Source organism: Perna viridis, chromosome 12, assembly GCF_037379345.1.
Source record: "Perna viridis isolate PV_CMFRI_1.1 ecotype Kerala chromosome 12, ASM3737934v1, whole genome shotgun sequence".
NCBI classification, from domain to species: Eukaryota; Metazoa; Mollusca; class Bivalvia; order Mytilida; family Mytilidae; genus Perna; species Perna viridis.
Genome location: NC_142456.1, coordinates 13,247,174 through 13,272,443, shown reverse-complemented (window position 1 = coordinate 13,272,443; position 25,270 = coordinate 13,247,174). Strand labels below are relative to the sequence as shown.

Sequence of the window (25,270 nt, the reverse complement as noted above, 5' to 3'; positions counted from 1 at the left end):
CAAAGACTGAAATTGAAAACGAATGGATATTGTTAAAGACATTTATCAGTGATAAATCAAGGATCACAGTATACAAACTAACTGCCAGTTAAACTGTGGGGTCTAATCAACTTTTGGATAACTGGAACAAGGTGGTTCATTGCCAACAGACTTTCATTGCTTGGTTTAAAGCAAGTTGCCCCTTCTTCGCTCTTCTCGAAAAGAGATAATATTGGCATAACCATACACTTCCGGTTTACGTTCCATGCGTCGCTTTTTTGAATATTTGGTAAAAGAACGCTCTATAAGTAAGTGCTACTTGGGAAAAATAGTATTTGTATTTGAATTGTTAACTTTCAATGAACCTGATTACAATTCAGCTACCTTATAGAAATGATTAATGGCGAATCGGAATGTGAAGACATGTTTATAATTGTTATCTTGTCTTTCTCAATTGTTATAAATGTGTGGCAGATGCTACTTAGTCCAAATAATTATGCGTCTTGGAAGGCTAATTTTTATTTTGCATGGTCGCCTCCCTTCGAGGCATAAACGTTAGATTAAAAATAACACTTCAGCGAACATCATGATTATCTGGAATAAATGCTACCTGAATTGGCTGAAATGCCCAAATGAAACAAACAAAGTCAGGAACTGTTGGGATTTGCCTTTCGTCGATAACAAATAACTATTGCAGGAGTTTGTTGATGACATGAACTGTAATTGACAACTAGTTCCGTTGGCAAAACTGGCGCTTAATTATGAACTAAAAACAAATAACATGAAAATAGTACACAATGTCATGAAAGCACCTGATTACAATCTACAAAGATATTAACAAAAAACAATAAGAAGAAAGAAAAATTCCAAAATATGTGGAAGACTGACACCCATGCTTCTATGAAAGACATGCTTACTATTAATACTGGGATATGAATAAGGGGAATAACTTTCAGGAAACCTATATGTTAATTAGGCACAATGAGTTGTGTCCCATTGTGCACAATTGACAACTAGTTCTGTTTGGCGAAACTGGTGCTTTGTTGTGAACTAAACACAAATAACATGACACAAATTATTTGCAATGTCATGAAAGCACCTAAATCCAAAAGGAAGTTGCCAAGCAGAACAAGGGAAAGAAATGGAATATAAGCAAGTTGGATGTGAAGGAAATACAAATATATATTTAAAAAAAACTGAAAATTAACTGGGAATCAAGGAATTAATAGCTAAGGTTACTTGGTAGATATCCACACTGGCTTGTTTAACATAGGTTTGAAAACAATCAGAACGCCAATCCCTGGGGTGTTTCAACAAAATCTCGGGTATACCTGCCTTTGCAGCTAATGTAGCACCCCCATGCCTTATTGAATGGAATGAATATAAAGCTGGATCAAGATCAACAAGAACAAGCATCTTCTTTAAACATGAGTTAAAACCGACTTGGAAACAGGAACAAGGGTACAATTGACAGGAATGGCAAATACGGGGTCATACTGACCTCCTGGAATTAACGAAACTAAGTGATCATATGCACGACCAGGACATAATAAAGCTTCATAATAGATTTACAAAGCGATATCTGATGGGTATAGTTATGCTCTTGTCTCGTTTTAGACCAGTTCAACAAAAGTAATAAGCCAAATTCTGATACTATCACAGACTTCCTTACGAGTTGCTCTCTTGGATTGAAAGATTCAGAGTTTTACCAATTAAGTTAAAATGCTTTTATCATACTGAAATATGCAAAAGTAAAAAAAACCCTTAAACAGGCATCAACATGATCATAAATATCTAATAATTTTACAATAGGAATCAGATCTGTAGGTAACAAAGGTAACTTGGACACAAGCATATGCTGGTTGTTGTGATTAAAACCTCTCAAAGTTAATATCAAATCAGTAGAAGCAAAAGGCTCCACAGACAAATCAAGTAATAGACTCCAAGTCCTAAGTCCAGACAAGGAATTCTTTACAGATGAGAAACTGCTTAAACTCTCAGCTAAAAAAACAGGCATAGGCTGACAAAACATCTGGTGTGAAGGTAAAGGGTTGGAAGCAGTAATACACACAAAATAGGTGGTTGGCATTGAGCTGACTTTTAAGGTTGGAGAAGGTTCCTAGACAAAAAGCAACCCCTTTAACATGTTTGACCTCTTTCTGCAAAACAGCTCATCTGCACTCAATACCTGAAAGTCAAATAATACAAATAATAAAAAAATCATATCACAGTTTATATTCCACACTTCAAGCAATATATGTATACTTATAACCTTAAATGTCAACAATATTATCAAACATAAGACTTGAAACATGATGCTCCGAAAACATAACACCTAATCTCTTGGACTTCTCAAAGAATTGTTCAGAATACCGGTCTGATATATTCCACCTTGTCAGTAAGTCAGACAATCTGTTTTCCGCTAATTAGATATGGCTAACAAGAAGCTGGATACTACTCATTGCACATTTAACATCATGCTGTCCCGTCCTGACCCCTAATTCAAAATCACAATACACGGTTCATTGTCGCAATATAATTGTTTATGCTTATTCGATATGCTGCAAGTCCATATTTGAATAGCAACATAAACCATGTACATCTCTAAAACAGATATGTAAACAGTATGCAATGAAACTGGAATGTCTGCATGAAAATACTCCAACGTAGTAAACTTCACTCTGCTAAGTCCTGTGAGACAAGAGTTGGAGGAAATATCAGCATCGGGTGACCAATCTATATCTGGAATAATGCTAACGCCATTATATTCATGCTAGAAACAAATCCGCTTGATGTCATATTTCCCAGAATAATTAGTTTCCTAGTACTCAGGCAATTTAGTCGGCAAAATATAATAATGCAAACGCTTAGGGGTTTAAATCAAATTCTTAGTTTCAGCTTTACCACTTTTGGACTTCTCTACCGTTTCCATGTAGCCACCTTACATCATGAAACCAAGAAAAACTAATCTTCCTAGAAAGTTAAAATATTACCCCTACCCCTATATAACATGTCTCAGAACCAACTGAAATGCTCATTCACAGTATGCCAACATTATAAAATGTATTTTTCTGCATTTATAATTAAGATGACAATGAGCTAGCACCATGATGATATGGCTCAGTGTTGGAATAGTACAAAGCAGGGTCAGTTTGATTGGTCAACCACTTGTCCTGAAATGCATGAATTATCTGCCAAATGAAGTTAAACCATAATCAATCAATCAATGAAACATATTTTATTTTTTTCTTAGCACTTTGTTATACTTTTTTGTGTGTCTTCCAGATTGAGATGACTGATGCAAGTAGTCCCTATGAGCAGGGTGAAATAGAGTCCACTCCTGAGAGAGACCAGCCAATGGAAGAAGATGAAGATAGTGACATATCATTGTCTGTTCATTCCAAGGAAGCTATTGATGAAGAAGATCATGAAGAGAGTAAAAAAGAAGATACAAGCAGGTTGTACAATTTATACTAAATACTAAAATTAAATATTTTATTGGCATAAACTCATTCACAATAAATCAACAAGGTCAGTAACAACTATTAAACATTTACCAATGGAGATATAGTTGATGCCAAATCAGTAATTAACAAAATAGCCAGTACATCAGGGCTCAAGCTACTTGAGAAAAACAAGGAGAAGTGACTTCTCTTTCAGAGAAACACTAGGGGGAAGTGGGGATGAACAGGAAGAAGTGAAAATTATTTGTTATATGTTACTTACATGCACACAATATAAGCAAGCATTTTCAATTATTCATTTCCTTTTATTGAGATAAATATTACTTTTTCTTTAAGCTACATATGTAGGTAACTAAATATTTTGGACAAATTGAAATCAGCCTGCTGACTGAATGATTGACTGTATCATATATTCATGAAATTGAATTTCTAATCTATATTTTGTATACCTCTACCCCTTACCAAATTTATGACAGCAAAATTAATATATGATTGAACAAAGCTTCTTGCAATGCATTGTCCTATTGATATTGCCGTTTTTAGCAGCACTAGAATAGAACATTTCAGGCAGTGACTATCTGTTGTAATTTTCATTTTGTTCTGTTTTTTTTCCTGATCCTACTTAATCCAGAATGATTTCTTGTTCAAAATATCCAGTCTCTTAATATAAGTTGATCAAGTGTATCAAAAATCATGTTAAAAATTTATCATTGACAAAACAAGACTAAAAACTTTATTGACACATATTGTAGCGGTTGGTATAAACTGTCTCAAGCTTAATGTTCCGTCTAAATGGCAACTTCACTGTTCTGTTATGAAACATGAAGATCAAAAGAAATGCTTTGGGTTTTCTACCAAATTATCAATTGTGATAAATTTAACCCAAGTCCAATCAACTCGCACGACAAATTCGCGTGTTTCGTAATAAAATGTGAATGGTAAAATATGAATTATTGTATGCTGAAGTGAAGAACGTTTATCCCGTATCCTGTCATAAAAGTTTGAAACAAAAAGCTGATTTAAATACTTGCTTGTAACTGATTATTCGATAATTTCGAAAAATTTTTACAATTTATTTTCTTGAACTGGGGCAATTTCTGTTTGAATTGTTATCGGAAAAGAGATAACTCTGGTCAAACTACCGGTAAAAGACGGAGCACAGTCCCAATATGGGTGATGTCTTAAAGTGAGAGGGCGACTTCACTTCACTTTTTGTGTAGTCTGAGGGCAAAGTGAGCGACTCCAGGGCAACTATTTCGCCCAAATCAGCCAGTAGCGTGAGCCCTGGTACATATTATAAGAGTGGTTTTTATTCTGAACCGTAGACAATTATTTATAAAGGAAGAAGACATCTTTATTACTAAGTTTGCTATCACTTTTATCTTGCTACTGTCTCTATCAGGTACTGAGTGACAAGTTGACAACATTTGCTAATTTTTGAAAAAAGACAAATGCCATCATGTAGTGTGCAAAATATTTTCTACATGTAAGGTTTAGATACAGATAAAATAATTAACTTAAATGGGTGAATAAAAAGTTGTAGTGATATAAAAATTGAGACTCAATTAAAGAGTGTGTAGAAATATACTTGAACAGTTACTTTCATATTGATCAATATAATGTCCCCCTCCTCAACTTGAGTGGGAAGACATTGTTTTTGCCCTGATCGCCTGTCTGTCACAATTTTGTAAGAGTAACTCCTCAGAAACTACATGAAACTTTGTAGGTAGTTTGATTTGTACCAGTAGTTGTGCATATTGGTAGGAAATATCTGACCAACAGAATTCTATTGGAGTTATGCCCCTTTGAACTTTGGAACCAGGGGAGACATATGTTTTCTGAGGCCAAAACAAGAATTAATTGACAACTATCGTCATAAAGGGTGCTAAATATTTCATACATTTAAGGTTTAGATGCAAATGGAATGCTAAACTTACATGGGTGAATAAAAAGTTGTAGTGAAAAAAAAAATGGTGTGTTCAAATGTACATTGAATCATGTCTAAACCAAAAGCCTGATATTTGAAAACTTTTCTAAACCAGACACTAATGAAAGACCCTTTCTATCAATTTTAATGTAATTTTAATCTTAATAAATGAAACCCATTCCTAAACAGAACAAATTTCAAAATCCAAAATGAGTTCGCTTTGGATAGGTTTCACTGTACTTAAGTATCTGTCTTTGTAGGAATCATGCAAAATCTGAAAAATGTGATACACCCCAAAAAAGGCTACATATTTTTATTTTTGTAATTAAGTTGTTTTATGGGTCTATACTATGAAATGTGTAATTATTCATTCAAATCTGCCTGCTCTTAGGAGATAATCCGCATTGAAAATCCAGTAGATTCTATTGTATTTGAGTGCCATTTACAGAGTTATCTCCCTGAATTTTGAAATCTACAGTGCATTATATTTAATTTTTATCTCCTAAGAGCACGGGTTATATGAAAAACCACATGTTATTTTCTGTTTATTATGACATTTCAAACAAAATATCAAAAATAAAAATGTGTAGAATTTTTACCCATGAATCACATTTTGCATGATCCTTAGCTGGAGTCCTACTTAATTAGTCTCTTATTTGTTTCAAATATTTTTCTGAAAACTAAACTTTAGTTTTTCTTCTTTCAATTCAGCAATAATATATTTATAAATGAATTGTAGAGAGGAAGACCCAGGTGAAGATAGTGATGCCTTGGATATAAAACCTCCGCAAGTGCATGCAGGTCGTAAAGACAAAAGCCGCAAGCGAAAACACAAAGAAGAACACAGGAAAGGGAAAAGCAAACACATGCATGATCTTGATCATGATCGAGATAGAAGAAGACCAAAAGAAAAAGATAAAGATCGTAAGAAAAACTGGAATTTTAATGGAAACTTTTTACAAATAATAACACATATGTGTGAACAATTTCTGTGAAATAGAAAATGAAAAAAGAAAATTTTGAGGAGGCAAGTGTTTTACGATTAGCTAATAACACTAATTTTCACTAATTGTTCTTTTGAATTGAGGATAGATATTGTAATGTATACAGTTTGTTTTGTTTGTTGGGGTTTAACGTTCGAGCAGCAATATTTCAGCTGTATTCAGACTATGAACATGAAATTGATGATAAAATGAACATGAAATGATGATGAAATGAAAAAGGGATGGGACACAAGGACAGTGGGGTCGACAAATTTTGATTGCCACGGGAATAAGGGGAGGTGGGTAGGGTCGGGCAATTTAGCCTCCTGTGACGGAGCCCTATGGTTCCTACTCCGGGAGAATACCACAGTAGGGTTCTTTAACGTGCGAGGAACATGGCATCTTTCCCAACACGGTGCACCCCTATGGTTTGCGGTCAGGTTTTCCGTATTATAGCCTGACAACCCCAGCATGTAACACGCCAGGTGTACCCCATTCAACCACCTGGGGCACACATATCCCAGTTGCTCTCTGGGCAAAGCGCCCTAGCCCCCGACTAGGGTTCTGAGCACTATTTAGTCGCCTTTTACGACAAGCTTAGCGTTGCTGCAGGCCTATTCTTTTAACACCCGGACCTGCACGGGGCGTAATGTATACAGGCTAGCATCATTTAAAATATTTTAAATTAGGGTGCAAATGGAAAGAGAATCAGTCATCCTTACTTTCCATTTTTTTATTACCTTCAATGAACACTGTTGTGCGATCGCAAACAGTGTTCATTGAAGCTAATAAAAAATGTTGTGCGATCACAAAGAGAAGTAATTTTTAAAAGGTATGAAATAGTCACATTCAACTCAATTAAAAACATGCAAATTGAGACTTATGTTTGTTCAGTGGTCAGTGTTTTACAACTTGATTTCATGGTAAACAAAAGCCTTCAATATAATTTCAGGTCCCTCTTCAATAAAATCAACAGTTGACAGACCACATCAAAGAGAGAAGCACAGAGAATCATACCAAGATAAAATCAAAGAGAGAGAGAAGAGATGGAAAGAGAAACAAATGGAAGAAGAAAGAAGACAGAGATCAATTAGGGAGAGGTGTGTACACTTAACCATATAAGATTTGAGATAAAAATGGCACGAAAACAACCATATTTATATACACCCCTTCATTGCAATCACCTTGTCTGTCTGTCTTTTTCACTTTTCTGTAACATATTTCTCAGCTTCTATTAGAAGCAATGATTAGATATTTGGTTTATTGCTTTTGCATGATGACTTGTATTATCTGTAACCCCTTTCCAGGTTGACAGAAATGGTTGTATAGGAGTATTCTTAGCACAACATAGCATGCAGCATCTTGTTTAAACGTAGTTTTGGCTACTTTTTTTGTCACATATTTCAATTTAATTTGCTTTAAGGAGGTAGACCTAGTGTAAAGGACATAACTCATAAAGTGGGGGATATGTTTGTATCATATTCAATTTCACCAAAGCCTTTCAAGCTTTCGTTTGAAGCAGAATAAAATGAATCCAAGTTAATTAGATGCTTACATAAGATTGATGTAAAATGCTGCATACAAACGTTCCAATGATTTTTAAGAGTTGTGTCTCTTACCCTAGGTCTACCTCCTTACGACATAATTATATATCAATTTATATCAGAGATATGGAAGGTCAGTTATTATTTTTTGACCTTTAAGAAAACTTTATCAAAATTAAGCCCTTGTATTAGATCGGTGTCATCACTTCCTTTTGAAATTTTCAGCACCCTTCTGTTTATTTTGCATTGATATTTTCAGATTTAGACCCTCTTTAAACATTAGTAAACTGCTACTGTGAAACCTGTCTAAACCAAATCTCATTTGAACTGTAGAATTTGTTTGGTCTAGATGGGTGATTAGTTTATTTTAGGGATGGCAAAAGATATGAAATTTAATACTCGAGTACTCAATTATGATACTCATGAGCAAGGGTCCGGAAATTTTGACAGTCCATGCTTGACATTTTATCAAACTTCAGTTGACGTTTGTGTCAGTCTTTTACAGACCGAAAATAAACTTTTTTATGTAGTAATTTTAAGATGAAATTGGAAACTGTGTTATTTCATCACATACTCTATCTTTTACAAAATTAAAAGAGCAAGTGGACGAGTTCGGTTTCTACCACACATGGACGTTTTTACATGTAAACAAAACTTTGTATCTTTCAGACTTTTTCATCACTTTTTACAACTGACTCACAGTTTCAGTTCTTTTTTCTTAATTATCAACTAATAAATGTATGAAAATTCTCTGAGTTACTTCAAATGATTCTTATATGCAGTGGGGCTGCACATGTTTTGTTAATTCAATTATGCAATCAGCTAATCAGTTACAGGTAAATCACAGTCACAGGTGGCTGCACATCGTCAAAAATTGACACACACCTGATTACAAAAGTCTTGTGAACAGTTTTCATTTTGTTATTAGATATTAACTAGTATTATGAAGGGGACATTGCAAATGGAACTAAAATGAAGGGAACTCTATCAAGTTGTTTAAAATGTAAACGAGTATCAGAGTACTTAAATTGTACTCAAGTGCTCGGTCTTTTGAGCAAGTATTCAAGTACTCAAATTCTCACTGCCATCCCTAGTTTATTTAGGTTCAAAATACATTTAGACTGATAGACTGATAATTAAGGACATAAAAAAGCTGTCCAGTTTAGACAGGTCTTTGTTTAATTCAGGGTTCACTATGAAGAGGTTTCACTGTATTAGTATATAGTCCATACAACTGATATAAGTAAGCTTTGTCAACAAAGTATATGTATTTACCTCATTCAATCAGACTGATTATTGTTGCTATTATTTCTATATTTAAAATGAAATGACTTTTTCAGGGAAAGATTGGAGAAGATAGAAAGGGAAAGAGAGAGGGATAAAAGGATGAGAGAAGACAGAGACAGGAAAGAAATTGACAGAAGAAAGAAAAGAGATGAAGAGAAAAAAGAACAAAGTAGAGCAGATGGTATGAAATAATGTTTAGAGAATTAAGAAAAAAATGAAGCTCAATGGCCAAAAATTATGATTAACTTAGGAGAACGAAGAAAGTTGGAAACTCTCAACCCAACAAAGTGTTCCAAAAATAGTGCACATTAAAAATTAATCAATTAATAACAAAATTCAATACTATATAATGGATACAGAAATTTCTACTCCAACATATATGGGACATTTATATACATGTAAGTCCAGGGTAGAAATTAGAATTATTCCTTTGTACCTAAAACTGTCTAATACATTCTCAAGAAAAATAATAAAAACACTAGAAAGATGTCAATTAATGATATATGGCACATATTAGATGGGTTCTACAGTATATAAAGGTTATAGATTTCTACTTTTGACCTCCATGTATAAAAAAAATCAATCTACGGACACGTCTCTGTCTAGGGATACGTCTATGTGTAGGGACACATCTATGTCTAGGAGCGGAAACTACATTTGTTTTCCTCTGTATACTACACAGTCAAAAAAAAATATTTAAGTAGCACTTCAGCTAAGGATCATGCAAAATGTGATTCATGGGTAAAAACCTACATATTTTTATTTTTGATATTTTGTTTGAAATGTCATAGTAAACAGAAATTAACATGTGGTTTTTCATATAACGTGTGCTCTTAGGAGATAAAAATTATTTAGAATGCACTGTAGATTTCAAAATTCAGGGAGATAACTCTGTAAATGACATTGAAATACAATAGAATCTACTGGATTTTCAATGTTGATTATCTCCTAAGAGCAGGCAGATTTGAATGAATAATTACACATTTCATAGTATAGACCTATAAAACAACTTAATTACAAAAATAAAAATATGTAGGGGTGTATCACATTTTTCAGATTTTGCATGATTTTTACAAAGACTGCTTCTTAATACACAGGTACAAAAGAAAACTGTCAAGTACTTAAATCATTACACTTTATGATTTAGTTCATCGCAGTGACAAAGACAGAAGTGATAGAAAAATTGAGAAACAAAGTCATCACCGAAGTCGAAGTCGAGATCGACACAGGAAAGATGATCGCGGCAGAGATGATAGAGCAAGACACAAACACAAATCTACCCCTCCTCCTCAAAGTAAAGGTGAATATCATTACAGCGTAATCTCCCCCGCTCCTCAAAGTACACGTGAATATCATTATAGTGTAATCTCCTCCTCCTCCTCAAAGTAAAGGTGAATATCATTACAGCGTAATCTCCCCCACCTCCTCAAAGTAAAGGTGAATATCATTATAGCGTAATCTCCCCCTACTTCTCAAAGTAAAGGTGAATATCATTATAGCGTAATCTCCCCCTCCTCCTCAAAGTAAAGGTGAATATCATTACAGCATAATCTCCCCCACCTCCTCAAAGTACATGTGAATATCATTATAGCGTAATCTCCCCCTCATCCTCAAAGTAAAGGTGAATATCATTATAGCATAATCTCCCCCTACTTCTCAAAGTAAAGGTGAATATCATTATAGTATAACCTGCCTTAACTGAACCCTAAATAATCTGAAAACCTGTCTAATTCAAACACTTTCTTATATTAGTTTGAAAATATTCTGAACCTTGTTAAACCAAAAGCACCATCTAAATGAAACCAGTTTTAAAGTCCAGAAGAGGTTTAGTTCAGACTGGATGCACTGTACAAAAATATGGAAGTAAAGTTAACTGATTTACAATTAATAGTCACCTAGCCCACTTAGGGTGAATTTTTTGGTTCTCGGGTCATTTTTTTTAAATCAGTGAAAAAGGGAGTTATTTTTTCACCTTGTAAGAAGAAGCCATCAGGGTGTTTGTTACAACATTGCACAAAGCCAATAAAAATGATGAATAATGTAAAATTCATTGTTATTTTATTGATGAAAAATGGATAATGATGGACCCAGACGGAAATAAGGGTGAGCCGTTTCGCTCTAACCTAATAAATTTTGAATAATTTTGAATGAATAACGTACAATGTATACTGTATATATTTTACTTATATGAATGGATTTACTTGGCTCTAACAGTATTAAGTTTTTAAATTAGATGTAACTGCAATATTCCTTGGTGTTTCCGATGTTTCCAGTTCAGAATCCTCACTCGTTAACCAGACCATGAGGTTTTATATTTGTCTCATTTATTGTCTTAATGGTTCCATAGATATATTATTTAAGTTCAGAAATACATGCTAAAACCTATGCTAAGATGAATAAAGAATAAATTTAAACAAGATGATCATGTTGCACACTATGTTGTGCTAAGAATACTATACCCCCCCCCCCCCCACTCATTCATTTAAGTCAAATCTAGGAAAGGGAGTAACGATACAAGTCAGTATGCAAAAGCTGTGTACCTAATATCTAAGCATTTAAAGAAGCTGAGAAATCTGTCAGGAAAGTTTCAAGTATGCACAAAAAATTTTTAAAATTACTAAGTTGATTGTTAAACAAGAAGAAGGTGAGTGAGGAAAAGGAGAGATGCAGTACAAGTCACCTTGCAATGTATCAAGTATCTAAGACTTCCCTTTTATAGAAGCTGAGAATTCTGATAAGAAAATTTCCATTATGAACCACTTGAAAAATTTGATAGTTATACAGAAAGTGGATGAGCGAGGAACTAGAAAAGGGGAGATACGGTTCAAGTCATCATGCAAAAAGCAATTTACCAAATATCTAAGCATTCCCTGTAAAAGAAGTTAAGAAATCTGCTACGAAAAATGTAACAAACGGTAAAAGAAGTTAAGAAATCTGCTACGAAAAATGTAACAAACGGACTGATGGACAGATGTGATTGTATTATAGCCCCCACTATAGAGTTTCAAGAATAATCAAGGGAAACAAGATTATAGCGGTAATCAAAAGAATGTTATCCAGGGACAAAGACCAGACATGGAAAACAGACAGACACAACAAAAAACATGGAGCAACTAAAATCATACATACAAAGTAACAAAAGCAAATGATCAACTCGGACTCCACTAAAAACTGGGAGCATGGACCTGGTGCACTGGTAGGGTAAGCGTCCTCTGCTTTTCTAGAAACACCCACGGAGTTGCTCATAAAAAGTGAAATCCGGGGTAGACAAACGAGGAAAGGAAAACTATGACACGTTGAATAAATCAGTTTTCATGGCGCAGATGGATACACCATAACAATTCACAAGCTCATGATGACGACCATAAAACTTCTGTAGTGATGACTTAAATCTTGTAGGAACATAACCCTGTTCCAGAAGCCTATTTTTTAGAATTCTAGCGTGATACAAAAAGTCGGCGTAGTTTCGGCAAGCTCTGGCATAACCTATGAGTTGTGGTATGAACACTCCACACTGCCACAGATGAAAGGAAAGTTGACAATTCTTAATGAAATGTCATCACATTTGTCATGAAGACATGAGGCTGACCTTACAGTGTCTGTAGTATCCTTTATCTCAAGTTCTTTGGGGTAGATGCGATGTATCAAATCCCCGAAATTAGGACTATTTAAAGATAATACGTCATCTATGTAGCGGAAACAGAGATTAAAGGATCTAGCCAAACAATATTCTTTCTTTCGGATCAGATCGGCTGTAAAGTCAGCCTCATAATAGTGAAGGAATAGGTCAGCAAGTAGAGAACAATTTGTTCCCGACCGTTTTTTGAAAAACATGTCCATCATACTGGACAAATATGTTGTCGATTAAAAATTCCAGCATTTTGTAAACATCTTCCTCTGTATATTTGGAAGATGATTTGGAATATTTCTTATAAAGTATGAGGAATCTCTACCAAGAACTATATATTTGTATGTAGGTGTACCATCTTTTTTTGGAAAAACTACAATGTATAATGTTTTCAAGTCGGGATTTAAACTGAGTATGGGGAATAGAAGTATACAGTGTTGAAGAATCATAGTTTTTAACACTATTATATTCTGATAATAGTCTTGAACTGATTGTCTCCAAAAGATCTTTCGAATTTTTCAGGCTCCACATTGAATTAATACCACTATGGGAGTAACAAGTGTTGTAGTATGACTGCAAACCCTCTTTGACAGTTGTGAGTATAGAAGATAAAAGTTTTAAGAGAGATTAGGTGGTACATTTTGCAGATCCAGCTATGAAATGTTGTTTGTGTGGATTCTTGTGGAGTTTAGGAATCCAGTACATAGACGGCAAATCACAAGTATACATATTTATATATATACATGAGGTATTGATTAACTAAAAGTAGGCAAACCCTTTTTTTTTCAGTGGAGAAATCAAGGCCTGTACCGGAAAAGAAAGAAGTAGCCCCAGAGAAACCAGTTAAGAAAGAGCCACAGGCACAGGTAAAGAAAGTCAAAGAGGAACCAGTCAAACAGGAAGAGGAAGAGGAGGAGGAAGAAGCAAGTGAAGAGGAATCTGAGGAAGAAGACTCAGATGACTCAGACACAGATTCAGATGATTCTGACTCAGGTATACTACAGCTGAAGTGGAGTGCATTAGTTTCTCGCTTGTTATTTTCATCACAACTGCAGTAGTGGAGTACATTAAGTTTGCACTTTCAGTTAAAATTTAAGTGGAGTTCCTTTTGTTAGCAAGCTGTGATATTGTTTCTTGATGTGCTTCTCTTTATTACTGAAATGCCCTGGTGTAAAATTATACAGGTTTTTAATTGTTGACTTCCTCATATGTAAGAGATGCTAGATAAACTAATTAAAAGTTATTGCACTTTTGTATTGAAAATGTTGTTGATTTTGTTTTTTTTTTAGAAATGTTTGTTCATTTTCTAAGTTATAAAAATGCAAAACAACTCATAAATTCAAATCACAATTCAAATACTGATGGAACCACATTGTATAATCCTGGTTACTTGGAATTTCTGTTTCTAATACTGAAAAACCATTTCCACTAGGTGACCAGTCAAATCATGGTTTTCAAATTCCTGCATATACAACATTTTTATTAATTTCCCTTCAGTATACAATCAGATTCTAATTTATTCAAGGTTATAGGTTAAATTTGTTAAGGTTACTGTTATGAGAGTATTATCTCTATTGAAAGTGATAGAATAGCTGGTAGTTACATAAAATAGAAAATAAAATCTTACTGTAATGAGGCCTCACTTTAAATAATTTCGAATTTTAGTGACCACCTGTATTTAACAACTGCCTGTCATAAAAAAAAACTTCTGATAAAATATCCCTATGTAGTGCATTTTATTTAAAATTATTTTTTAAGTGTAAGTGTTTGTAAGAATCAGGAAAAAATCAGAAACATGCATGTCAAAACCCCACGGATCTATCACTCAAAGATACTTTCTCTTTTTGAAAAGACCATAATTTGATCTCTGCATCACTGGCTTTATGCAGAAATTTTTCAATAGAATCTTAGAAAAATGAGGTTTTTGACAGAGTTATCTGCCCTTGAAATGTTAAGTGCATTTCAATCAGTTTGTAATTCAATGGTCCAGCATAATATGGAAAACCTTGTCTGGTTTCCTTGATTCTAATGGTGCAAATAGTCAAATTACACTATCGAAATGATGGGTTTTTCATACCATGTTTCACCTACTGCCTGATTTTTGCAGGGACTGACACTTCAGACCACTTGTGTTATTTTATCATGGTTTTGCTCTACTTTGGAATGTTATGTTAGAAGGGTTTATCATATTTGTTTTCACAGATAGTGACAGTGACAGTGAGAGTGAATCAGAGAGCGAGGGAGGCAGTAAACATAGCGAAAAAGAGGAAGCGAGTGAAGATAAACCTCCTTTAGGTAAGGGGCTACTTCTTATCATTCTATATCCATCTCACAAAGAAAGCTTTGGTAAAATATATTTTGTTTTGAAGGATATCACAAATCAATACCATCTGTCATTACACAAAGTAAATGTATTTTTTTTTAAAACAGTTCTGTAACCATTTCAACATTGATTACGGTGATTGTATGAGAACTTATCTATGCCATATGGCAGGTGTGAAATTTTATGATTTTGAGGAAAAAAAGATATACAAAAATATTTGTAATTTCTATTTTTAACAGGTACTTAGTTATGCACTAAGTACTTCAGCCAAGAGTTGATATTTTGCAGAATTTATTTTGGCATTTTTAAACAGGCAGCTAAAATTTACGAAAATAAGCTTCTCACAAAAGTTACCCGCTATATGGTATTTAACCTGAATTGTGTTGATACACTAAACACCATTAGTTTGTGAAGTATATTATTAAATTCATAGATCTAGAATAGAGTTATTGCTTTGATTTACTGTAATAATCAATACTTTAGAAAAATGTGATTTTAGGTACAGGTATGGTTTACACCTTTTTACACCAACCTTTGACCGTTTGTACCAAAATCTACTTACCATAATTCTTTCAACAACAAATCATATGAAGCCAACAATTTTCCAATGATTTTTGAAAGCGTATTGTATAAAGTCTAGTGAGAGAAGAAGGAAAATCTGTGAAATTGCTTTATTACAGAAAAAGTGAAGTCCAAATTTGACGACCAGTCAGAGCCTGAGAGTGAAACTGAGGCAGTTCATAGTGAACATGACGAGGATAACTTCTACCTGGCAGCCACTCCCCCTGATTCACCTGTTGAATTACTCCCAGATTTACCTCCATATTTCCCTGCAATACAAGGCTGTAGAAATGTTGAGGAATTTCATTGTCTGAACAGAATAGAAGAAGGAGCCTATGGTGTGGTATATAGAGCTAAAGACAAAAAGACAGGTTAGGCCAGCTAAAAATAGTCTTTATTATTTGTCCTTCCCTTGAAATCAACCTCAGTAAAAACAGGTTAGGCCAGCTAAAAATAATCTTTGTTTTCTGTTCCTTCTTGAAATTAATCTCAGAAAAGACAGGTTAGGCCTGCTAAAAATAATCTTTATTATTTGTCCTTCCCTTGAAATCAACCTCAGTAAAGGCAGGTTAGGCCAGCTAAGACAAATCTTTGTTATCTGCCCATGCCATGAAATCAACCTCAGTAAAGACAGGGTAGGCCAGCTAAGAATAATCTTTGTTATCTGCCCATGCCATGAAATTAACCTCAGTAAAACTATGCCCCTGGATTATTTATAGAATTACTAACAGACTTACCTCCATAATTCCCTGCCATACAGGGCTGTAGAAATGTGAAAGATTTCCATTGTCTGAGTGAACAGAGTAGAGCAGGGATGTGGTTTTTTGTGGATTCTCAGATTATTTCTGCATTTACAGATCCATATTTTAACATTACAAATTTTTATTTTATTGTTTAATTACTTCCAATTTTGCCAGTTTCCGCATCACTGTTGGTCCTTGTATTTCATTCTTGGTAGAGGTCACTTGTGTTGTGGTGTATGTAACTAAACTTTAGAATACAGCTAGTTACTAGCCTTGGTTTTTAATCTGGACCAGTTGATTGAATTGGGTTTGTAAGTCTCATTCTAGTTTCCGTTTCCCTTCCAGATGAAGAGCGTGTTGAAATTTTAAGACTGATCTGCATTTTATTGTTTACTTTTGTAAAATCGATACACTGCATCACAATACAAAATCTTCTGTTTAATGCTTTTCTGAACATTTTTATCCTGTAGAACTAGATTTTTGCCATTTTTTATCAGTATTTTTACACAACAAGATATATTGCTTGTAATATTGAACCCAATGATATGTTAATGACGAATCTCCATGCATTTGAATGGTAGACGAGGACCCATTCATGAAACCACAGAGTCACGTGACGAGACTTACATACCCTATAGTACAGCACAATAGCAACTTTCTACAAAATGTATATTTGGTTTTGCACTGACCTTTTTGGAAAGGTAAAAGTGTACTAATTATGTAACTAATTATAACCAAATTAATTTTCTTCTTTAGATGAAATTGTTGCTTTAAAAAGATTGAAGATGGAGAAGGAAAAGGAGGGCTTCCCTATAACATCACTTAGAGAAATTAATACATTATTGAAAGCTCAACATATGAATATAGTTACTGTCAGGGTAAGTGTAATCTGATTGTCACAGAGTTACTGTCAGGGTATGCGTCATCTGATTGTTACAGAGTTACTGTCAGGGTAAGTGTCATCTGAGTGTCACAGAGTTACTGTCAGGGTAAGTGTCATCTGATTGTCACAGAGTTACTGTCAGGGTATGCGTCACCTGAGTGTCACAGAGTTACTGTCAGGGTAAGTGTCACCTGAGTGTCACAGAGTTACTGTCAGGGTAAGTGTCATCTGATTGTCTCAGAGTTACTGTCTGGGTAAGTGTCATCTGATTGTCACAGAGTTACTGTCAGGGTAAGTGTCATCTGATTGTTACAGAGTTACTGTCAGGGTAAGTGTCATCTGATTGTTACAGAGTTACTGTCAGGGTAAGTGTCATCAGATTGTCACAAAGTTAGTGTAAGTGTAATCTGATCATCACAGGCTGTGATGATCTGTTACTGATCAAAATAGTTTTCATCTATAATTATACCCCCGCTCCGAAGGAGTGGTGGTATACTGTTTTACTCTTGTCTGTGTTTCCATGTTTCGGTAACACTTTTTTTCTATCACAGTTTTCTCAGCAACTACTCATCACAGAGGCTTGAAATTTTAACACATTGTTCCCAAAGGTATGCCATATGGTTGGATTTATTTTTAGAAAAATTCGAGAACAACATAATGTTTACTGAGCACTTTGTTTATGGTCTTTATATAGTGATTGAAAGAAGGGGTATCACTAGTGAGCAATCAGTCACAGATTATGCCATTTTAATATAAATAACTATAATCAATTCGGACATTTAAAGTATTTTTCTTTAGTTCTCAGGCTATTTTTCAATAAATCTGATGAGGGAGGGAGGCATATCTTTATACCTTATCCTCAAAAGATAATGATGTTGCTTTGTTCCCAACCAGAAGAAATAAGTAATAAGTACTTGCTTTTGTGTCTAAGAAATAATTCAAGGGGACATGGCATTGTACTCATTTACTCATTGGCAGGGTCTTTATGTTTGATTATTTTATACCAAGCATCAGCAAAGTATTAAATAGGAATAAAAAAAACCAACCCGTGTGTTAGTTAGGATAGCACCATACCTTAAATTAATTATTTTTATTTTAAGATGACAAAAAAATTTTGCATCTGAATTGCCAAGGGACATACCAGGTGACATGTCATTTGATGTTTATAGGACATGATAGAATTTATTCTTTTTTATCTGGCAATATAAATGGGTTATGAGCACCTTAAAAAGATTTTAGGGAGAACCTGAAAAAAAAACATGAAATTACTTAAATTTGTTCTTACTCATACATGTAATTGATCAAATTTACAATAGCAGTTGAATTACAGTACATGTACATGCAATTTGATTTTTCATATTTAATAGCATTTGCACGAATTTTTTTTTTTTTTTTTCAGGAAATTGTGGTTGGAAGCAACATGGATAAAATATATATTGTGATGGATTATGTAGAACATGATCTCAAAAGTCTGATGGAAACCATGAAACAGCCTTTCTTAGTGGGTCAGTATGCCATTTTTAGTAACACTGAATTCATAAAGAGAACATTTGATTGGTAAACTACATTGTATTAATTCATACCTTTGTGAACTTCTTTTAATCCTATCAGGTCAGAAATGAGAAATTTTCAATTTGGTTACTGTAAATATACTAATTTTTGCTATTTCACGGTGGACAGAAAACCCTGAAAAATGATACTTGCGAAATTGATTTTAGTGCTATGTAACGCTTAACATATTTTTTGGAAACCGCAAAAATTGATAACCACGATTATGTTCGCCTGTTAGAATCTGCTAAACTTAGCAACCAAAAAAATTAATACCTTTACAGTAGTCTTCCAGAAAACACCTTCATCTAAAATTTTATCTTACATGTACATGTACATAGGCATCATCAGGGTAAATATATAGTATAATTCAGATAAATCATGTGACTTTACAGATATGTTGATTTGTTTTCATGTTTGCATTGTTTATAAGCATAAGGGCATTGTTTCTATCAGGATGGTTTTACATTTTTTAGGAAGCGTAAACTGCCTCTAAGTTGGTTATACATGTTTCATATTTTGGCCAAAAATTGAAAACAATCCAAAAACCGGTCACTAAATTTCCTATCGATTCCAGCCCAAATTAAGATTGATCACAACATTATTTTTTTTTGATTTTTAGACTGTGACTCAGTCCACATTAATGATGTCACCAAAGTAGTTCATGCAAAATAGCCTGTGTTGTTTTACGAATCAAATCAAATTACAATCGAACTTCACTCGCTCGAACTAGGATGGCTCGAACACCCGGGATTTCTCAAACACAATTCAAAGTACCAAAATTTTCTCCTATATAATCAATATAAATAACCCTGGATTTGTTGAACTTCGATTTCTAGAAAACTCGAACGGACTAGTCGGCCCGTTCGGTAGTAAATCTTAGAGAATAACCATCACAAACTTGAACTCGTCAGCCTTTTGTCAGCTTGGTTAATAAAAGGTGTGAAAAACTGAAACCCTATCATTAGTCAATATCATTTTAGTTAATTACAGGTAATACTTAAGTCATCACTAATTAGGTAGTTTTGATTTTAACATAGTACTGATTAAAGTTTGAGAATGTTCCGAAGTCAGTATGATGAAAGCATGAAAGAAAATCAGAAAAAAAACATATTATTAACCAAGGAACTCGAACTCTGAACGTTTTTAAAAGCGAATATGGCAATTTTAATGTCCACGAATCAACATAATCTTCCGACAGCAAATGAAAAGGATCCACGAACTAACACATCTTCGTAAGAAGTAAGCAATTTCTAACGATAAAGTCGAAAATATTCTAACTTCAATTTCTCGAACTCCTGATAACTCCAACACGTTTCAATGATCCCTTGGAGTTCGAGCTACTGAGGTTTGACTGTATAGTTAACAGTGTTTTCTTAAGAGAGACCAGAGGCCAAATTGCATAGTTCAAGCACACTCTTGATCTGTTCAAAATGAGTTTTTCCTTCACAACTGTATGCAACATTATTAAGTTTTGACCTGTTCATATCTGTTTTTGGCCGGTTCCAGCAAAATATAGGGAAAACCCTGCAGTTAAATGTACCTTTAAATGGCAAATAATTTTTTTTTATCCATTATGTCTTTTTTGTTTTGTTTATTTTTCTAAATTTTTTTAACAATTCAGGAGAAGTGAAGACACTGTTGAAGCAGTTGTTGTTAGGTGTGGCTCATCTCCATGACAACTGGATCATACATAGAGATCTGAAAACATCCAATTTACTACTTAGTCATAAAGGTGTATTAAAGGTAGGGTTTCTACAGTAGAAACAAAAATTATCTGACACACAATTATCTGAAAATCATAAGAATATAGTTCAAGGATAAAGACTAGACAAGGAAAATAGACACACACAACTAAGAACATGAAATAACCAAAAAAACACGTACAAAGAAACAAAAGTAAATGAGCAACCAAGACTCCACTAAAAACTGGGAGCATGGACCAGGTGCACCATTAGGGTAAGCATCCTCTACTTTTCTAGACACACCTGCTGAGTTGCTCATAAAAAATTCAAGTCTGGGATAAGCAAAGGATAATGCAGGTTGTTCCAAAATATTGGCCATATTATACAGGGTTCAGAATTACTAAGTTGTTGGGTTCACCAGATTTTTCTAGATCTGCAGAAATATTTTTCTTGGGTAGCATATATAGATTTCAAGATAATAAAAATATAAATGTATAATTGTATAAAGGAGGGAATTTTTTAAACAATGAAAATTGTAAGAAATATTGTGACTTCTATTATTTATTTTAAAAGGCATTCTCATGTGTCATTTTACTGTAATTTTTTGTGCATGTAAATTTTGTTTCAATTATTTTATTGTTACAGATAGGAGATTTTGGTCTAGCCAGAGAATATGGAGAACCATTAAAGCCATACACACCAGTTGTAGTAACATTATGGTATAGAGCTCCTGAGCTGTTACTAGGAATCAAGGTATGAATTTTGAAATGATGATGTCAAGTAATATTTTTTGTACAGGTACCTGTACATTGACATCTGTTTTGATGTTTTAAATACAGTGAAACCTGTTTAACCACCCATTGTGGACTGTATACTGTAAGTGTATTAATAATCACGGTTGCTAATTTTCGCGGATCCTGTCAAGTGAACATATTTGTGGGTATAAATTTTTGCAGTTTCAAACATTTTATTAGTATTAAATAGTGTTAAAAATGAATTTCATGTATACTGTTTTTTTTTTTGGTTTTCTATCAACTGTGAAAAAAAATGAAAATCAGAACGTTTACAGTAATTTGTCTGGTTTAGACATGTGTTCAGTTTATTCAGGTTATAAGTGTCTGATTTAGACAGATTTTGGTTTCTTAAGGAAGTAGACCTAGGGTAAGGAACACCTCTTTCAAATCATTGTAACATTTGTATTGAGCATTTTACATCAATCTCATTTAAGCATCAAATAGGTGTTATACCACTTTTTCTGGTCTCCGTTATTTTCTATGTTAAATTCACTCTTTTATAAGGCTTAAAATTTTTTTTTACATCAGTACAGATGGTGCTGGAAGGGTATTATTATGATGGTCACCCTTTACCTTAGCTCTCATAAAAATACCAGCATATCTTATGTGCCTTCTAAGAAAGAATGGTAGAATGAGAGTAGACAAGTGCAGAAATCACTACTTTCGTTTTGAAATTTAGCCATATCAAGGGACTAGAGTTTTTGTTCAGAATTGTTTTACCCTACACTGAATAAAGAAAATGAAAACGTAAAGCCTACATATTTTTATTTTTTATATTTTGTTTTAATTGTTATAGTAAACTGAAATTGACATTCGGTTTTTCATATTACCCGTGCTCTTAGAAGATAAAAATTATATAGAATTTACTGTGGAATTCATAACTAAGGGAGATAACTCTGTAAATGACTGTAAAATACAATAGAAACTATTGTATTTTCAATGTTGATTATCTCTAAGAGCAGACAGATTGGAATGAATAATTATACTTTTCATCATATAGATCCATAAAGCAACTTAATAACAAAAATAAAAATATGTAGCCTTTTTTTAGGTGTATCACATTTTGCAGACTGCATGATTCTTACAAAGACTGCAACTTAAAATTTGAAAACTCTTTGATTTTATAATTCTAGATTTTTTAATGGATGGCTCCATTTTAAATAAGTTTTTTTGGTTTTCATTACATTTTAAAATTTCAGGAATACTCAACTCCTATAGATATGTGGTCTGTGGGGTGTATATTTGCTGAATTCTTACTAATGAAAGCTTTGTGGCCTGGTAAAACAGAACTAGATGAACTCAATAGAATATTCAAGGTGAGAAATATATGTACATGTATGTACAGTTACACTTGCAAACAAAGTTAACCCTTTGGGCAAGGAAAATCTTACATTTTATGCGGCAGACTTATAATTCCAGGTTCTCAGTATCAAAGAAGTTAAATTGACCACATTACAGGTTTTTCACTTTAAAGCTGATTAAATTGTAAAAAAATGTAAATATAATAAATCCACTAAACCTGAACCAAAACTTTATAAAAAAAAGTTCATGTTTTGAATTACAGTCCATACTTTTAATATTTTGATTTTATCATAAGTGTTAAATGATGGAAGATATCAAGATTATAAAAACTGAACAAATACATTTTGATCCATTTATACCTTCTTCTGAAATGATGTGTCAAACTAAAATAGATTAATTTGCCTTTTGTCGGAAACATTATAATATGACTTACGAATTAGCCAAAAACACAAGCCAGCAACATGTTCTTAATCTGTTTTTGAAACTTCAGGATTTAGGTACACCTAATGAGAAGATATGGCCAGGGCTGAATGAACTACCAGCAATAAAGAAGTGTTCGTTTGGAACCTTTGCTGACCATCCATACAACACACTGAGGCAGAAGTTTGGGTCCTATCTGTCTGATGCTGGTTTTGATCTTCTAAACAGGTAGGGTGAAAGTAAACAAAGCTTGAAATTATCATGAAATTTGGTGCACTTGCTTTTTGCAATATGAACTTTCTATTCTAAAAATGTATACTTTTCCATTGCTGTGACATGCATTTCACTGTTGAGATTATTGGAACTGTTGAGGCATTTTTCAAAGTTTTTAGGATCGTCACGCTAACATGAAACTTGGTACTCATAATTTGAAGATCTGTTTATATTTGCCGTTTTAGACTTTATGCAAATGTCTTGATTTACTGTGATTTAAGAATGTATGTTTCTTTGACAGATTTTTGACATATTGTCCCTCTAAGAGAATAACAGCAGAAGAAGCATTGAAGCAGGAATATTTTAAGGAATCACCTCAGCCTATAGATCCATCCATGTTCCCAACATGGCCAGCCAAGAGTGAACAACCGAGGAAACATCTCAACTCCCCCAAACCACCCTCTGGTGGCAAGGCTTATAACAAACTACTGGTAGGTTCATATTTGTGTGCCCATCTTTTGATAGACATATTACGGTATATATATATATATTGATGTCAGATTTGGTTGTCTATTTGTCAATCACAGGTTGTATGAGAACTTAAAAATGCTTATCTTTTATTTTTTAATCCAGAGTTATTGGACTTGTTTCATCAAAGAAAGGTAATGAATATAGTGTGTGCTTTAGCACAGCTATAGCTTAAAAAAGGGTTAAAACAATATTCTCATTTTAAAGTGAAAATAAAAAAAAATAAAAACAAAAATAGTGATATAGTGATTTTAAAAGTCTTATTTTGAAAATGGTTAAGCCATATATTTGATAAAAACAAAATGAGAAATTTCTGTTCATAAGTTTATATTTATGAAGTGTGTGATGGTAACAAAGCCATTGGTTTGATTAAAGTTTTCTATTGAGTAATTTCTCTTTAGAAGTTTATTTTTTATAGTAAAATTAATTATCTATTACAGGGTGATGATGATGACAAAGCAATAGGATTCCATCTAACTAATGCAGCCAGTGGTGTATCAGCTGTCGGACCTGGGTTTAGTCTCAAATTCTGATTTTAAAAAGACAAATGATTACCGTAAAGTGTATGTACCCCATTTAGGTCCTCAGTTCTGGAGATGTTTCTAGTATAGAGGATTCAAATGCATCATTGTATGATCTAAAGAGCATGTTTCAACATGAATTGACAATCAGTGATGGAGGATGAAGACCATATTATGTAATTGAAGATGAATTATTTAGAAATGCATTATGCAACTTTTAAATCAGCTACTTCAATGAAATCAAGCAGTTTCACATACTTGTGGAGGCTTTGTTTCCTGATTGACAAGCTAGGCAAGAATGGCTTTTGAAATGTTTAAAGAATCAGGTCACTACTTTTGACTAACAGCAGTGTTCTAGGATTTTTCATAAATTGAGGTTTCCTCTTGAAAAATTGATATAAAATCAACTTTCCCACAGTCAATGACGGCTTTCCTAACAAAACAAATCCTTACAGCATATGAAGTTTTCAACTTGCCACAGGAAAGTGTAACTAAGTACCTAACTTTCCCTGACCCAAATTTCACTTGCCCCGGGTAACGGGAAATAGGAATCCTAGAACACTGGCAAGTATGAGAATATTTTTGTAAAAATTGTATAAGTAAATTATCTATAATTATTATTATTGTTAAAATTCATTGCCCCAAAACAGGTTTTAAAAGCTGCTTTGAAAATTCAAGTTGTTGTTTACCCTTTTACCTATAAATAAGTAAAGAATAATCAAGGGAACCAAGGTTATAGCAGTAATCAAAAGAATGTAATCCAGGGACAAAGACCAGACATGGAAAACAGACATACACAAGAAAGAACATAAAGTAACTAAAATAATACGTACAAAGTAACAAAAGCAAATGAGCAACTCAAACTCCACTAAAAACTAGGAGCATGGACCAGGTGCACTGGTAGGGTAAGTGTCCTCTGTTTTTCTAGAAAACCCGC

General features: G+C 33.6%; 2 protein-coding genes and 1 pseudogene across 2 annotated transcripts in view; 1 reads left to right on the top strand and 2 right to left on the bottom strand.

Annotated features, from left to right (window-relative positions):
- The window catches only part of LOC148601269 (ATP-dependent DNA/RNA helicase DHX36-like), a 31,548-nt gene extending 31,326 nt beyond the window's left edge, over positions 1-222 (bottom strand). The window contains exon 1 of the mRNA XM_088555965.1: positions 83-222. Within this exon, the coding sequence (XP_088412091.1) occupies positions 83-218 (136 nt within the window). The 5' untranslated portion in view covers positions 219-222. The remainder of the gene's footprint in view (positions 1-82) is intronic.
- On the top strand, positions 206-24,953 carry LOC148601267 (uncharacterized). Its single transcript, XM_088555968.1, has 17 exons — positions 206-287; positions 3,265-3,437; positions 6,110-6,294; positions 7,306-7,453; positions 9,238-9,365; positions 10,332-10,484; positions 13,602-13,805; positions 15,015-15,107; positions 15,816-16,067; positions 17,196-17,317; positions 18,722-18,827; positions 20,495-20,616; positions 21,201-21,308; positions 22,549-22,665; positions 23,142-23,299; positions 23,586-23,775; positions 24,253-24,953. Exons 2-17 carry the CDS (start codon positions 3,271-3,273, stop codon positions 24,343-24,345), a joined length of 2,346 nt encoding a protein of 781 aa, XP_088412094.1. The 5' UTR covers positions 206-287; positions 3,265-3,270; the 3' UTR covers positions 24,346-24,953.
- On the bottom strand, positions 1,141-2,911 carry LOC148601268 (uncharacterized; annotated as a pseudogene).
- Positions 24,954-25,270: the final 317 nt, after the last annotated feature.

What these genes read in the sequence shown, in the direction of transcription:
- LOC148601267 (XM_088555968.1), top strand. Translation starts at nt 3,271, where the DNA reads ATGACTGATGCAAGTAGTCCCTATGAGCAGGGTGAAATAGAGTCCACT. An exon ending in TTCAGATGATTCTGACTCAG is followed by an intron (nt 13,806 to 15,014) that starts GTATACTACAGC and finishes TTGTTTTCACAG; the next exon opens with ATAGTGACAGTGACAGTGAG. An exon ending in GTCATAAAGGTGTATTAAAG is followed by an intron (nt 20,617 to 21,200) that starts GTAGGGTTTCTA and finishes TTATTGTTACAG; the next exon opens with ATAGGAGATTTTGGTCTAGC.